Raw genomic sequence first — 15,832 nt, 5'->3', positions numbered from 1 at the left:
TCTGCTATTTTTTCAGTGGGGCTTGAGGCCAAATAAGACCAGTTTTGAGGATAACAGAGAGAGGTGTCAGTGTCCAAAGCTCTGGTTACTATTTCAGAATTAAAAAGTTGTTTAAAAGGGAGAAATTATGTATGCCCCAAAGCTGTCTTCATATATAAAGTTCTTTTCCATACACAGTAACTTAACTTGATACTTAACTGTACTAGATTTCAGACTTGGAACTTCATATACTTCTCTCTCTCTTCCCCTCTCCTCTGTCTGGGGGGGGGCAGGAATTGGCCTTGAACTTACAGAGATCCACCTGCCTTTGTCTCCCAAGTGCTGGATTAAAGACCATCATGGCAGCTACTTTGACGCTGTTTAAATAACAGGAATACTTACTTTGAAAATAGAGAACGGGTCACTGTGTGCTGGAGTTAAAGGCCATCATGGCAGCTACTTTGGCGCTGTTTAAATGACAGGAGTACTTACTTTGAAAATAGAGAACGGGTCACTGTGTGCTGGAGTTAAAGGCCATCATGGCAGCTACTTTGGCGCTGTTTAAATGACGACAGGAGTACTTACTTTGAAAATAGAGAACGGGTCACTGTGTGCAGGGACAGTCAGCTGCAGCATGAATTTCAGTTGAGAAACCAAGACATGAATGGCAGCAGCAGTGGTGAAGCCGCTGATTAGGGACTCAGATAGGTATATCACCACAAAGCCTATCTGCAGAACCCCCAAGAGCAGCTGGAGAGAGAGACAAAAGCCTTTGTTAGTGCAGGTCAGGGTGCACACTAGCAAAACCAAAGGCTCACACCTGGAGCGCTTCAAACCCTGATTCACAGCCCATGGAAACACCTCCTGGCTCATCCGCCATTCAAGATTTTTCTTGGCCTCCTCTTTCATCCCTCATGCTGAACACCTCATGATGTCAGATGGTACGTAAGGCCCGTGCCTCCAGAGCTGTCAGACCCACTAAAGACCTCCTTCCTGTGTCCTCACTTTTAGGTGCCACATCTTTAGAAGATGCACCATAGCGAAGTCTTACCTCCGTCAGTCCTCATGGATTTGTTGTTGAGGCAAGCATGGGTGAGTGCAGCTAGTTACTCAGCGTGCTTAGGGAACATGTGGCCAGGGCTGGCGAGATGGTTCAGAGGGTTAAAGTACTGGCTGCCAAGCCAGATGACCTGAGTTCAATCTCTGAGGCCCTCATAGTGGAAGGAGATAACCAACTCCCAAAAGTTGTCCTATGAACCTGGCCCCACACAAATGCATAAATGTAGAAAACAAATACACCGCTGCACAGTGCATGTTAGAAGTGTGAGGTTCTAGCCAGGGAACAAAGATGCTAACTGTCATTGCGTACAGTGAGTGCTTTAAGTGGACTCTGCTTCCCTCAGACGTTTGACCCGTCTTCTGCACACATCTCCAAAATACAGAACTGGGGGAATACAAAATCCAAATTGGGTTCCACTTTTTCACATTCAGAAATGTGTGAGAAACAAATGACCACAAGACTTGTCGACAGGCTGCACACTTGTGTCCTCATACAATGACTTTTCTTTTAGAAATGGGTTTAAGCGAAGATAGCACCGGAATCTTAAATAATGTCTTGAGAAACCCCTGGTATTTTCACTGTTCATGATGGTGTTGGCCCAGGAGATGGGGAATGAAGGTGCAGTCTCACCATAATCTTTTTCATGGTACTTCCCAGTCTTTTAATGGATAAAAAGCAGAGCAGCAGTTCCCTCCCAACTAAATTATAGAAGTAATAAGGCATTAGAAAGAAAAACTTCCAAGGCTACTAGTGTCATTATATAGTTGTTTGATGATGACACTGGTTCCAACATAGTTTTATTGAATTAAGCATTTCATTCCTTACCATGTATGCCTTCATCTTGACACTTTTATTTCTATCTAGATAGTGTTTATCTGTTTGTGTCTACATCATGTCTACACTTTGGTTGTGGTTAGTGACTCTTCATAAATATTTGGGGAGTCTGGTAGGATCTGGGAGGCGTTGGGGAGGAAATTCCCAGGGAATAAGAACATTATTTTAAAATGTTTTCTATGGTTCACTCAATGGGAGCAAGCAAACAAAAGATGAGGAGGAGTCAGAGGAGGATAAAGATACGGAAAGGTAGGGACCAGATTTGGCAGACAAATTACATTAGAATCGGGCTCACCTGAATGATTCCAGAAAGAACAGTCACTGATGCAGCCACCATTACCCTCTCCTCTATCAATGAATCGTTTTCAGTCGAGCTTGAGGACAATTCTGGAGCACTATTGCCTCCTGAGGCCACTCTTGTAACTACAACTCCCACCATCATACTCAGAACTGGAAAGGGACCTAGTTAACCAAAGGTAAATGACCGTCAGTATGTGCCTCTCTAAACCTGAGATGCCGTCCAACCACTAATTGCCCAATACAAACTACCTCGTATGCCCAGCCTTAGCCTTAATTCTTCCAGGAAACCACTAATCTTCTGAATTATGCATAATTTGGAATTTACATGGTTTCTAATAGAATTTACAAAGAGTGAGTAAAACCAGCGTGAATCTGTCGTAATCGACTTACCCACAGATATGTGTCTTGAAGTGCCCAAGAAAAAGTAGGTTATGACTGGGAAAAACGCCGCATACAACCCGTAGGCTGGAGGGATGTTGACCAGCAGAGCAAATGCTAACCCTGGAGAGACAACAGCGGCCTTTGGTTTTCATTAGGTTCTCCTACATTGGGCGTTTGAAGTAAGTCACCACATTAACCCAAAATGTGTCAAAGATATAGACACAAGAACTAAAACTGACGTTGTCAGAAGAACACGTGAGTATGAACCTTTGAGATCTTGGATGAGGCAACAGTCTCTTAGAAGGGCACAAGCCATCAAAGACTTAAAAGTGATAATGCTTCAGTGGGAACATGGGCAATGAAAGAGTACCTGCCTAACATGTGGGATCCTCTGGGTTTAATCACAGCACTGGAAAACCAAAAGCGTACTCAAGGGACACTACCAGCAAAGTGAGCTTTAATTAGAGGATTTAGTCCAGCAATAGAGCACTTGCCTAACATGCAGGAAGCCTTAGTTTGTCTCCCCAGCACCACAAATTAAGGATGTTTAGGCAACTGGCTGTAGCTCAATGGGAGTATATTTGCCCTGGGCTTAATCTACTTAATCTACTCTTCCCTAATCACATTAAAGACACAGAAAGTGGCCACAACGGGTCATGTTTTAGGTCAGGCATGGTGGTGGCACATGCTTGTAATCTTAGCATTTGGGAGGTGGAGGAGGATTAGGAGTTTGAGGCCAACCTCCCTTCCTCTCTTGAGTTTTAAAACCAGAAAGTGAAATGACAGTACAGAGAATGAAAAACAGCTGTTGTAAATGTATCAGATAAAGATGTAGTGTCAGGAACAGACAAGTAACTCTTACAACTCCACAGCGTCTCACAGTCCATTGTGGCCTCAAATAAGCTATCTAGTTTATAGACCTCCTGGCCCCACCTCCGGGGTGCTGGGAAGGCAGGCATGGGCCTCCTGGACCATATTGTTCTGGCAATGGAACCGAGGGCTTTGGGCATAATGGGCAATCACTGTCCTCACTGAGCCACACCCCCAGCCTGGCACCCCGCACTTTCAAAACAGCCAAGGAGAACGAGGGGTCTAGTTCAGTCATGAGGTCCTTGCTTGGTATGTGTCAGGCCCTGGGTTTGACCTCTCCAGCACCACCCAAACAAACAAGCCAAACAAAAGAGGAAGGATTTGGAAACTTACTTTTCCAAGGCACTCAAAGGGGTAATAAGCACAAGAAAAGAGCAGGTACTTAACAAACATCACTAGCTATTAGAGAAATACAATCAAAGCCACAAGGAGGTGCCACTTCTCACAAAGATGGAAAAGACAGCAAGCAATAGGGTGTGGCGGTACCTGAGGCCACACGCACGGATTGGGAGAATGGAAATGGCACAGCATCTCTCTACAAGTAAGTAAACACTGAGCTACCACGGGACCCAGCACTTTATCCGATGGATAGCGCCAGACAATTTAAACACATTTTTAGACAAAAAGTTGTACACAAATGTACACACAAGTTTTATTCATCATCACCTCTGAAGAGAAATGACTCAAATGTTCAATGGAATGTGGTACAAACATACAGTAGAACATTGTCCTTGTTACGATATGAATAAACTGGATAGCATTATGCTAGCAGAGAAGAATCAGACACATCCAATTCCATCTGCATGAAATATCCAGAATAGGAAAGTCCACAGACACAGAAAGTGTTACGGCCATGAGTGGAGGAGGGAGTGTGATTTGCTGTGTGTGTGAGGGGGTAGGGAGGAGGGAAGGCAGCGGAAGTTTGCTAGAGTTAGTGATGTTAGATGCACAACCCGATGGACATGCTAAAAACCGTTATACATATCCCAAGGGTGCCTGGGCATGTAACATGCCGCAGAATGCAAGCCTGCTGTTTGTGAAGCCTGGCTCTAGCACACGTACACACATAGAGGAACTGTAAGCGTGAATCTTATGACATGCTAATCACATCTTTACAATAAAACGCAAAAGAGGGGAAAAATACCTTGCAGTACAGCCACCAGTCCGGTGCTGATGCCAGAAACGATGTCACTCAAAAGCCATTCCTTTATCTTGTATGCTGGCAACCAAGATGCTATGGGGAACAAAGACAGGGCGATTTTCTTGGCCCTTTGTGAGGAGCAGCTGAAAACATTGAAAGCACAGATCAGTGAATTAATGTCAAACTTTAAGTTTGGCTTCTAAGAGTAGATAAAAAGTGGCAAAGATGACATCATTTCAACAGTGAAACTGGCAGCCTCCTCTAACCGCAGCCCCTTTGCCCCTGCCAAAAGCTTTGGTCACTACCAAGGAAACTTTTAAAGAAGAAAACGCCAGCTTTCTTCTGGCTGAAACAGAATTCATGTGTCATCTGGGTCGAGCTGTGTAGTGTTTCAACTGAGAATTCGCCCGTTTCCATCTGCTGTTAGGAAGCACTGTGCCTGTGCCGCTAGCTGAGATTGTTCCTTTTCACCTCAGGCAGGGAATAAAGAGGCTTGGAAAGCCGGGACTGACAGACTCCCAGACCTATGGACTGGAGCCAGAAAAGAAAGCAGGAAAGCTAGAAAACTGAGGAGAAATTGCTTATTTCTTCCTCATTCCAGTACCGTAAGAACTCTTACCTACAACACCCTTTGAGATGATCCAGGAATGTCTTGTGGTGTCTCTGCGTCTTCTTGAACTCCTCTCCAAAAGTGTTTGTGGAATACACTGGTCTGGCCACTATGTACTGATTCCCTATGGCTTCGATCATTTTGCTTTCCCTGGTGACAGTGGCAAGTAGGAAGACCTTTGAAACTATGTGGTGAACACTTCTTCTTGCCGTTAGCAGGTTAAAATGCCTGAAACCGAACAGAGCTTGCTTTTTAAATAACTCAGAGATAATGTGATGCAATTTACAGATGAGTGAGCTCCGAACTGAATGTTACCACCTTTTGAGATCAAAAGAGGCAGGATTAAGGGACCTAGGTCACATTTTACCATGTGATACCACTTTTTCCTTCAAAGAGCTGACACAGCTCCTTTGGGTAAGTAAGCAAGGATTTCTTATTTTTATTTGTATTTTTATTTTGGAGACAGGGTCTCACTATGTAATCCTGGCTGGCTTGGAAGTTAGTATGGGAACCAGGCTCATCTTGAACTCATATAGATCCACTTGCCTCCCAAATGCTGGGGTTCAAGGTGCACAGCCAAAAGCAATACATTATGTTGGTTTATGTACTAAACAGTTCTTGAGAGTTGATCTCAACCTTTTTTTTCTAGAGGTATTTCCAAAGATCCAGGACTGGGACAGTGAGACAGACCTGAAGCCTATTCATCCCCTTAATTCTGATTTACACACCAGAGCCTTGCTTTTTATAAGACCTCAAAAATGGTTTGAATTTGTGAAAATCAAATATATTTTCCATTTGTATTCCTGTAGTTCCTGGGAGTCAAAGGAAACTATGTACAGACAAAGTATGCCTTTGTTTACACAGCTCATGAATGACAAGGTCCTTTCTCAGGAAAGACTGTGGCTAACTGACTTAACCGTTCTGAACCTTTGTTATATATTGAGACAATGATACCCATGTTTAAAAGATTGAAGATGGAGAATGTTCAAAAGTTTCAAAGCTTCTATTGGTGTATCTGACATGCTTCAGGGGTTCACCACACAGCAGTTATTATTCTAAGAGCTAATGTTCCCTGGGGCTGGGGTTATAGCTCAGTGTGAGACACTTACATACATGTGGCCACAGGCTCAATCCCTCGTACCACAGAATACACAGGTAAGTGAATCAATCAATCAATAATAAAATAACATTTTCTGTGTAAGTCATTGGTTCTGAACCTGTGGGTCTGGACTTCTTTGGCAAAATTCTATCTCCAAAAATAGTTATACTGTGATTCATATCGGTAGCAAAATTACAGTTAGGAAGTAACAGTGAAATAATTTGTGGTGGGGGGTCGTCACAACATGAGGAACTGTATTAAAGGGTCTCAGTATTAGGAAAGTTGAAAAACACTGATATAAGGTTTAAAATTTTGTATTAATGTCTCCATTTTTCTATAATTAAGAAGATGAATTTATAAAACCTTTTAGGTACATTGTCAGTTCAATACTCACAATTATTTGAGGCATTAACTATTGTTATTATCCTCACCCTACAAGTGAGAAAATAGTTATGCACACTCTCACCTACCACAATCTGAGTGTCTTCTCTTCATATAGCTAATGTGTCAAGAATGGGAGCCATGCTTGCAGACCTCCCTAGTTCTTCTGGGACGTGCCATTCGCTGTCCAGCATGAACGCGACTTCCCAATCTTGGTTCTGCATACCTACCCAGCAGGTCCCATTTTGTTCTCTGACTTAAATCACAGTGATTGACAATTATCTCATGCTAGATTGTATCTTGTTACATTGTGCTCTCTCCCACCACAGACTCTCCCCAGAAAGTTTGCAGTCTTCACACCGTAAGAGGAACCAGAGACTGACTTGGCCTCAACTGATCTCTCTGATCACCTAGTTCTCTTTCCCATGACGATTTGCTAACAGCCGCTAACTTTCCCCAGAACTGGCCCCTGCTGCTGCATGCTTCTTTGTCTAGAGTGACCATGGCCATGACTTCTAGTCTCCTCCTCAGCCTGTGTCGCTGGTCTTTACCCGCTCTGTCATCTTTTCCTCCTCATTTCCAAGCCTCCTCCTGGCTATATAGTACCTCACATCAGAGTTTGCTCATGAAGTGCTTTTGGCTTGCTAAAAAGCATGGGTTTTCTTTGGTTTTGCTCTTGGCCAATTGCCAACACTGTGCCTGGGACATTAGCACTTAAAATCAGTGCATGGTCAGTGACTTCTGATGCCCTGAGTCAAGGTACCTAGAGTGAGGGCTCCAAAGTAGTCAGCCTTGAGAGGAGGGAGACAGCACTCTGTTGTTCGTGGCTATTGATGCACAGCGGGAGATCCCACTGTTTGGTTGCTCTACTCAAATTTCCTACACAGGCTTTCCCAGAAACTTACTAGTCTTTTTCCCTGACGGTGTGTCTTTTCTCCTTTTGGCTATTCTATTTTCTCTCTGTCAAGCCACGATTGTACTTATGTATTCATTCATTCGTTCATTCCCTCATTCATGTATTTTGTCCCTGACAGCCATGGCAGGGATTGCTTCTTATCCTTCCTGAGATCACCACGGCTGGCGTTTTACCACCCCTCCTACTTGCAGATAGATGGAGACCTTGAACTGTGGCTCTGCTCAGTGGAGACAGCTTCCTCCCGGAGTGTGAGGTGGCAGGGGTGTTGCAAGAATCAGGGAGGATTAAGAAATCTGTCCAGGCCGGGCGTTGGTGGCGCATGCCTTTAATCCCAGCACTCGGGAGGCAGAGGCAGGCGGATCTCTGTGAGTTTGAGGCCAGGCTAGACCGACAGCCTCCAAAACAATACAGAGAAACCCTGTCTTGAGAAAAAACCAAAATAAATAAATAAATAAATAAATAAATAAATAAATAAATAAATCTGTCCAGATGTATGGAGCTTGGGAACCAGACTCTTTCCCCACTGCTCTCCTAACAGAAAGCTGCTGCCTCACACCCAACAGGTAGCAAACACCACACGCCCGTAGCCAGTCATCTGGACGCACCTCAGTTTCAAGGCTCCAGACAGTCACGAGAGCTTGCCATTTATCGTGTGTGCTCCTTGGGTGCAACTTACTTTAGTTAAGAATTCAAATGGTTTTATTAACTTGTTTTTCACTCACATGGTTCCCTTTTCTTTCCAGAAATTCTTGGGAATAAATTATGTTTGGTTCCTGGAATCTGAAATTCCAGTTTCAAATATTACACTAATATTAACGGATTTTCAGACCTTGTTTTACCCTTGTGGTTTGATTTTCTCTGGGCTCCTTAAGTGTTGGTCACTTTAAGTAACTGGAATTCATTCTTGGAGTACTTGGCTCCCAATAATCTTGAAACTTTGAGCTTTATCTGTAAATGTTTCCATTTTTATTTACTTTCTTAAGCTGTATACTTTAAAAATTTATTGGTGGTTATGTGATTATTAATCTATTATCTATTAATGTACATAGATACACATGCACATATATGTAGATTTGCATGTGGTGCCAAGTAACCCACATTTATCATCCTCTGCTTTAAAAAAGTATTTTAGCAAAAACTTAACCCTAGAGTTAACCTCTGAAGTCCAGTTTCTCAATCAAGCTGTCTGAATGTACTGGCAACATTTTAATAACTCCAGGGTGTCCCACATGATTATGGCCAGCCTCATTTCCATTCACCTGGGAGCCTCCACTGTGCCCGCCCGCTCTGCAGAGGGTGCCTTATGGCTCTGAGCTTTCCAGTTTAGCTTTATCTGCTGTTCTGCTGGGGGGGGGGCACTCATTTGAGCCAATAGTTCTTTCAGCAGTGCTGGCAACTTTACTTAATTGGACCCAGGAGGCACACGCTTTTCCTCTTACACAAGGGGACTCTCAGTGATACCATCTCTCAAAAGCACTGGTGCTAAGGAGGGCCTCTGAGGAGACGTCACTAAAAAGAGCTCACTCTGCCTGGCATGAGTTGAAAACACTGCTCCTCTCAGTCAGTGGGAAACCAGAGGTAAGCCAGTTTGACTCCATGCATTAGTGTTTACAGAAAAGGAGTATGCAGTGTTTGCAATCTGCAGCTGGGGCATGTATAAGGGAAGGAGAGCAAGCAGAACCCGTGCTCCAGTGAGGGCAGCAGGCAAGGAAGACCCCAGTTAGCTGCTACACAGGGTTCATAACCAGGGGCACAGAAAGGCTCTTCTTCCAACCAGTGTGAGGCTGGATGGAATCAGGATGATAATGTCAGTAACAGAGGGGCCAAGTGCTGGTCATGAGTAGCTGGGCGGAGAAGGCTTAGCAGAGATGCCAGTGAAGGAAGTCGGAGGGAATCACAGTCTGGGGTGGGCAATACTTTCCCATTAAAAGCCGTGGTTCTCTTGGCTCTTGTTTGCTGTGGAAGCACAGCAGGACCACTAACCTATGCCATTGGCACACACCTCCGCTATTTCTTTGGGAGACACAAATACACGGCCACTATTATGGAAACATTTTTCCTCTACCCTTTCATGATGATTGCTTGAAGGCTGTTTTAGCATCCCACAAACACTTCCAAGACTGTTGAGAAGCCAGAATCCTTTCATGGAAACAGGGGCAACACAGGGTCTGACACAGAAAGGGCTTAAAGGTCACAGCTCTAGAGGGAGGAACCTGAGGGTGTGGAGACAGTTTCTCCATGTGTCCAAGACAAAACGGGTTCAGGACATGTTTCTTTTTTCTGCTTTGGTCATGTTAGGTGGCTAATTCACATACTTCAGTTCAGTGTCCATAGTAAGTAAGAGCATGCACAATACATGCTTGGCATTGCTAGTTTAAGAGGTCTGTTTATATATTGTAGTCTTCATCTTGGTGCAACTCAGGCACGGTTAGCTCGATTTTAGTTTAGACTCTAAACTGTCTGTTTTCCATCAATTCCACCATCCCGGGGGAGAGGAGTCAGGCCTGGTTTAGGAAGCACACAGAAAATAGCAAAACATGTCAGCCATAGTGGAACATACCAGTAACTCCATCACTTGGGAGGTTCAGGCAAGAGAATCAGGAGTCTGAAGCCAGCTTGCCTCAAACAAAGCAGTGAGTGTTTGGTGGGCACGTGTGCCTGGGTGCAGGCCTTTGCTGTTGATGAACTGGGTTTCCAGCCTTGCTTTTCTTAGTTTTTTTTTTTTTGTTTGTTTTGTTTTTTTGGTTTTTTTTTGGTTTTTTTTTTTGTTTTTTTTTGGTTTTTCGAGACAGGGTTTCTCTGTATTGTTTTGGAGGCTGTCCTGGAACTCGCTCTGTAGACCAGGCTGGCCTCGAACTCACAGAGATCCGCCTGCCTCTGCCTCCCAAGTGCTGGGATTAAAGGCATGCGCCACCACCGCCCGGCCCGCTTTACTTAGTTTTAGAAGGAAAAAGCTATTTATTTTTTTGGTAGGCTGTTCTCTGAGGTTGGCTAAGGAACAAAGACTTTTCAGCCTTGACTTTCTGGGTAACAGCTTCAACTGAGTTTTATATGGACAGTGCAGACCCAACTTGCAACTGTGTCTATGCAACAGAGCCAGCTGGCGCCTGTTGGAAGCATAGTGTGGTGGTTGGAAAGGAAATGGCCCCATAGGCTCATAGGCACTATTAGGAGGTGTGGCCTTGATGGAGAAGTGTGGGCTTTGAGGTCTCAGATGCTCAAGGCAGGCTCAGTGTGTCACTGCCTGCTGATTCGGATGTAGAACTCTCAGGTCCTTCTCTAGCACGAGTCAGCCTGCACATCACCATGATGATAATGGACTAAACCTCTGAAACTGTAAGTCAGCCCCAATTAAATGTTTTCCTTTATAAGAGTTGCCGTGGTCATAGTGACTCTTCACAGCAATAAAAGCCCCTAACTAGACACATAGTAATACTGTTAATTTTTTATGTCTTTCATGTTCACTCTGAGCTCATTTCCAAAAAAGTAGCAGTTCCACTCATACCGAAGTTTAACCCCCCCCCCCTTTTTGAAGAATCTATCTAAACCTCTTAACATGGCCTGGGCTCCGACCATATAAACTATTTCCCCTCCTTTGTCACAAGTATAGTAGCAAGTGCCTAAAACACTATGAAATTTAGCATCCTATGTCTTTTTCAACATTGTTTTCTTTATCTGGGATGTTTTCCAACACCTGCTAAGTTCCTAGTCACCTTTAAAAAATTTCAGCTGTCCCTGATATAAATTCCTTTCTTCATTCCTTCAAGGTCATTGATTGACCTACAATCTGTCAGGAACTCAATAATACATGATTAAAACAAGCTGCAAAAGTTCCTGACAATTCAGCCAGAGTTAGCCATTTTCTTCTTGAAAGTACCCTAAACATATTTATATTCCGTATCACACTGTATTATCATTACTTTTTATGGCTTTCTCCCCAGTGAGACTGAATTTCCTAAGAGCAAATCTCAAATCTTAGGTTTTTTTTTTGTTTTGTTTCATTTTCCTTTTGTAAAAGTCCTGTAATGTAGTAAAAACACAAGAAACATTTCTGAAATGAAGCAAAATATGAACAAAATATTTACACACACCTGATCTAACCGTAATACTCAAATTTGTGTGCACAAAGTGATTGGGACAGTTAATGACAGCAGAATGATTGTGAATTTGGGTCGGAACTGATGTGCATCATGAGTTAGACCTTAGGAACGTTACCCCCTTCCTCATAAGGAATGAGAAAGAAGCATGGATTTATCAGGGACAGTGAGCCCATAGGATGGGGGAGGGGCTTTCGCATTGTTGCCGGGAATGATTTAGTGCAACAATTATGGACTCAGCATTGTGGTTCCTGAAACAATTAAGCACATATTAGCATGTGATCTACCTAACTTCTCCCGGGTTTATACATTAATGAGTCTAGGACAACACAGGGCAGAAATCCCTGTGTACCTATGCTCATTGCAACACTAGTTCAACAGCTGAGTTAGGAGTGTGTCTAGGAACCAACAGCAGATGAATAGACAGCGAGGATGTGACAGATACACATACAAGTCTTACTCAGCTACAAAGAAGAACACAATTGTGTAGTTTTCAGAAAGTGAGTGACCCCAGAGGTCATCGTGGTAACCAAATAAGCCAGACTCAGAAACATGTCTTGGCTTTTATTCATGCTGTCTTAAGTGAAGGTAGAAGGGGGCTGCTTGGGAAGAAGGAGGGGGTCAGGGGGAGGTGGGCAACAGAGTGGTGAGGGTGAATATGATAGAAACACATGGTACATATGTATGAAAATGTCGTGATCGAGCCCACCGTGTTGTACAATGAATGTGAATCTTAGAACAGATGGCCAGTGAGAGATAAAAAAAAAAAAAAAAACCACACAGAGAAGACTTTGTTGGCCCAAAGGAGAAATCACTAGAGCCACACTGGGAGATGTGATGACAAGTTTTAGACCAGTAGGTTCAGAGGACAGTGGAGAGAACCCCTAACCATTCCTGTAAAACGTGCGGTTTTCTGAGGGCTTTCACTTCCTATACACAGACAAGGGGGGAATCACTATTGCCAGTTCACATAAGAAGCTGAGCTGAGAAAAAGCAACTGGCCTTCCTGACTCTTGCCAGCAAGTGACAGGGCCAGGGGCAAAAGGTCAGGCTTCCTGATGATAGACTCACTATGCTGCATATTTTCCTGTGTGTTAGCACGGGTGCATGCCAACCCTGCTCTGGAGAGAAGACACAAGTCAGGAGCACAGAGCTCCACGAGAGCACCCCTGCCCTGGATCACAGAGCCCCTCCTGTTAGTGTCACACACACAGAACTGAGCCAAGGTAGCCTGAGACTCCATCTTGAAGTCACCTGGTTTGTCCCAATCTTTGGGCCTTAGAAAAATGAAACCAATGCAGGAGGAATCTTTCCTTTTTCTCTGTATTTGGAGAAACAAAATCTTTATTGTAGACAAATGCTAAGACTATGTTATTGAGAATTTATTCTAGTAACTTAAAAAATGTCCATTATAACCAGACAAACCTTTAATTCCAGCACGTGGGAGGCAGAGGCAGGCAGATTTCTTTGTGAGTTCAAGGTCAGCCTGGTTTATAGAGTGAGTTCCAGGACAGACAGAGCTACATAAGAAGACCCTGTCTCAACAACACAACAACAACAAATAACCATTACCAATCAGGATGTGGTATTCATGCCTGTAAACACAGACAGGATGGTGGCCATGAAGTTGAGCCAGCTTACAGTATATCATGAGTTCCAGGCCTTCCTGAGCTGAAGAGTAAGACCCTGTCTCAAGAAAACAGATGGTGCTGATAACAGATCCATTCCCACTTTGTGAACTGTTTCCTTGGTGGAGTAACACACTATTAAATAGGTATTTATGTGTTTGGTACCTGCACTACTTCTCCAAATGACTAATTTACTTTTAAAAATAGAATTATTTAGTCTAGTGTTTTAGTACATTGTTTATTTATGCATTTAAAAACATTATAAATCTGGGTATGTAAGCCTATGACTGTAATCCCAACACCCAGAAGATTAATGCAGGAAGATATCTGTGAATTCAAGACCAGCCTGGGCTTCATAGTGAATCTGAGATCTGCCTGGGTTACATGATTGAGACCCTATCTCAACAAACCAACCAGCCAGCAAAAATATTGTACGATAAAAATGTCTGGCACTTAAAAGAATGAGATGGAAACTAGTTTGCACTGATCAGTGATAGCACAGGTACCCAGCCTGGTCTTGTATTAGTCGAGGCACCAGGTGCTCAGCTGCTGTCAACAGCAGCCACTCCCCCCCCCTTTTTCTCTCCTTGTTGCTGTCACTTTCCCCTGTTTCTCCATCCCTCTAGGGTTGGACTTTGCCGGGCATCTGGAAGATAAAGCCCCCATGTCTGGGACATGTGGCCTTTCTAAATTCATTCTCACAGGTGACTCTACCTCCTGTTGACAACTCTTCCTAGAAGCTTGCTGTGTTTGCCAGTCTCTCAGAGCAGATAGCCTACCTGTCAAACCCAGTTTAGTTGGATAATTATCTGAACAAATAGGCAGAGCCCACTTTTGTCTTTGAAAAAGCTGTTTAAGCTATGACAATGCACACAAACCATTTACTTGATAACCTAAGGTTCCGCAAATATTGACTTCACAATGCTAGTGCTGCAGACACTAACCTATTAGTGAAATCACTCAAAATATTCATGATTATAAACTCAAGACTATAACAGGAATTTTTAAACAAGCTGTGTTAAGCAGAAATATTTTTGAGAGAGAGAAAATCAGTTTGAGTACAATGATCATTAAGTTTAGTTCCTACCTGGATATACTCCGTGAGGAGCCTCAGCAACAGGGGAAGTGTGTATCTAGCTGGGTCTATAGGCTCTGCATGCATCCATATGTGCTGTGATGTCTATATATAGGTTATATAAAGTGGTGGGCAAATTACCTTTCTGTCAGCTTTAATAATTAACTTTCATTAACTTTTACAACAATGGAAAGACTCCACTATGGTCTTGACCTTTGAGACGTTGACCAGCAGAAGTGATGATGACAACAGCTTCTGAGTTCCTGGTGAGATTAAACCACCCACTGCGCTTGTGTGTGTGTGTGTGTGTGTGTGTGTGTGTGTGTGTGTGTGTTTGGCAGAGAGATTTCATTGGTTTGCAGAGATTTGCACAACCATGTTTAAAAAAAAATCTTCACGAGTGTTATCTCCCTGACATTTCACCTAGCAGTTGAGATGGGAGTTCAGGGGTGTTGTTTCTTGGCTGGGTGACTCCACAAAACTTAGTAGCTCAGAAGATGTGTGTACAAGTTACCTCCTGGCACCATAAAGGCCCTCGCTAGGGAGACTCTGTCAACTCCAGGCAACAGTCCCGCATTTGCAGTCTGATTTCTAGTCCCACCACTGCTCTGTTTTTAAAGGCAATATTTCCAGTACTCTTCTGGTTGAGCTCTTAGCCCTGAACCTTGCTGCTCTCTGTTCTCGGTCTCCTCTTTGAAGATTCACCTGTGTTTCTACCTGACTTCATTTCCCACCCTGCATTTCATTGAGAGTACTGGTCTTCCCTACCCCATCTTCAGCATTCCCAAGGTTCTGTCCTTCTGTTCTCTCTCTCTCCCTTTTTCAAAAAGTCAAAGTTCCACGTGCCCGGTGGCTCTCAGATTTCTAAGTGCAGCTAGCCTCGCTCAGGGTCTCTGAAGGAGCACCCTGATGCCATGGAGACCTGACATACCCGAGTGTGAACCCCTGATTTTCCCTCTCGAATCTGCTCCATCTCTTGTTTTCCTTCGCAGACAGAAGGCTCCCTTCTGCTCAGGTTGGAAGCCCTGGGAGGATTTCCTCTTGCAGACAGTCTGTCCTCCTGCAGTCCCATCACCTGCTCAGTCACCCTCTGATACCAAGACACCACTTTGCCCCATCACCACCCAAGCTGTCAACATCTTTTGCAAGAGCCCCTTGCTGCTTTCCTGCTTCCTTGCTAAGCCCCCCACTTTCCCTACATGCTAGTCAGAATGAACTTTTCATGCTAGCCCCTCCACGACGCTAACGATTATCCTTAGAAGACCTCCTGCCCAGGTCCCCAACTGAGCCCACACTTCTCCAGTGTCTCCTCCACGCCTGCCACAGGGGCCTCTGCTGGTCTCCTGAGTTTGCAGGTCCCTGTCTGATATCACCCCTCTGCTTTAAATGCACTCCTTCCTTTTCTGTCTCTCTTGTTAACTGGCTTCCCCCCTTTTGCAGAGAGAACCTGTTTGCCTTCCT

At 43.9% G+C, this 15,832-nt stretch overlaps 1 protein-coding gene across 1 annotated transcript in view; it reads right to left on the bottom strand.

The window, feature by feature from the left end:
* Nucleotides 1–14,474, bottom strand: part of Slc26a3 (solute carrier family 26 member 3) — a 38,767-nt gene extending 24,293 nt beyond the window's left edge. The window contains exons 1-6 of the mRNA XM_013117815.2: nt 14,384–14,474; nt 5,185–5,403; nt 4,569–4,708; nt 2,564–2,674; nt 2,169–2,335; nt 565–729 (exon numbers count right to left, since the gene is read on the bottom strand). Coding sequence (XP_012973269.1) covers nt 565–729; nt 2,169–2,335; nt 2,564–2,674; nt 4,569–4,708; nt 5,185–5,315 — 714 coding nt within the window. The 5' untranslated portion in view covers nt 5,316–5,403; nt 14,384–14,474. The remainder of the gene's footprint in view (nt 1–564; nt 730–2,168; nt 2,336–2,563; nt 2,675–4,568; nt 4,709–5,184; nt 5,404–14,383) is intronic.
* Nucleotides 14,475–15,832: the final 1,358 nt, after the last annotated feature.

This window comes from Mesocricetus auratus, unplaced genomic scaffold, assembly GCF_017639785.1.
Source record: "Mesocricetus auratus isolate SY011 unplaced genomic scaffold, BCM_Maur_2.0 Super-Scaffold_15014, whole genome shotgun sequence".
Taxonomy (NCBI): Eukaryota; Metazoa; Chordata; class Mammalia; order Rodentia; family Cricetidae; genus Mesocricetus; species Mesocricetus auratus.
The sequence above is the reverse complement of the archived record's forward strand: the minus strand, read 5'-3'. Positions and strand labels throughout refer to the sequence as shown.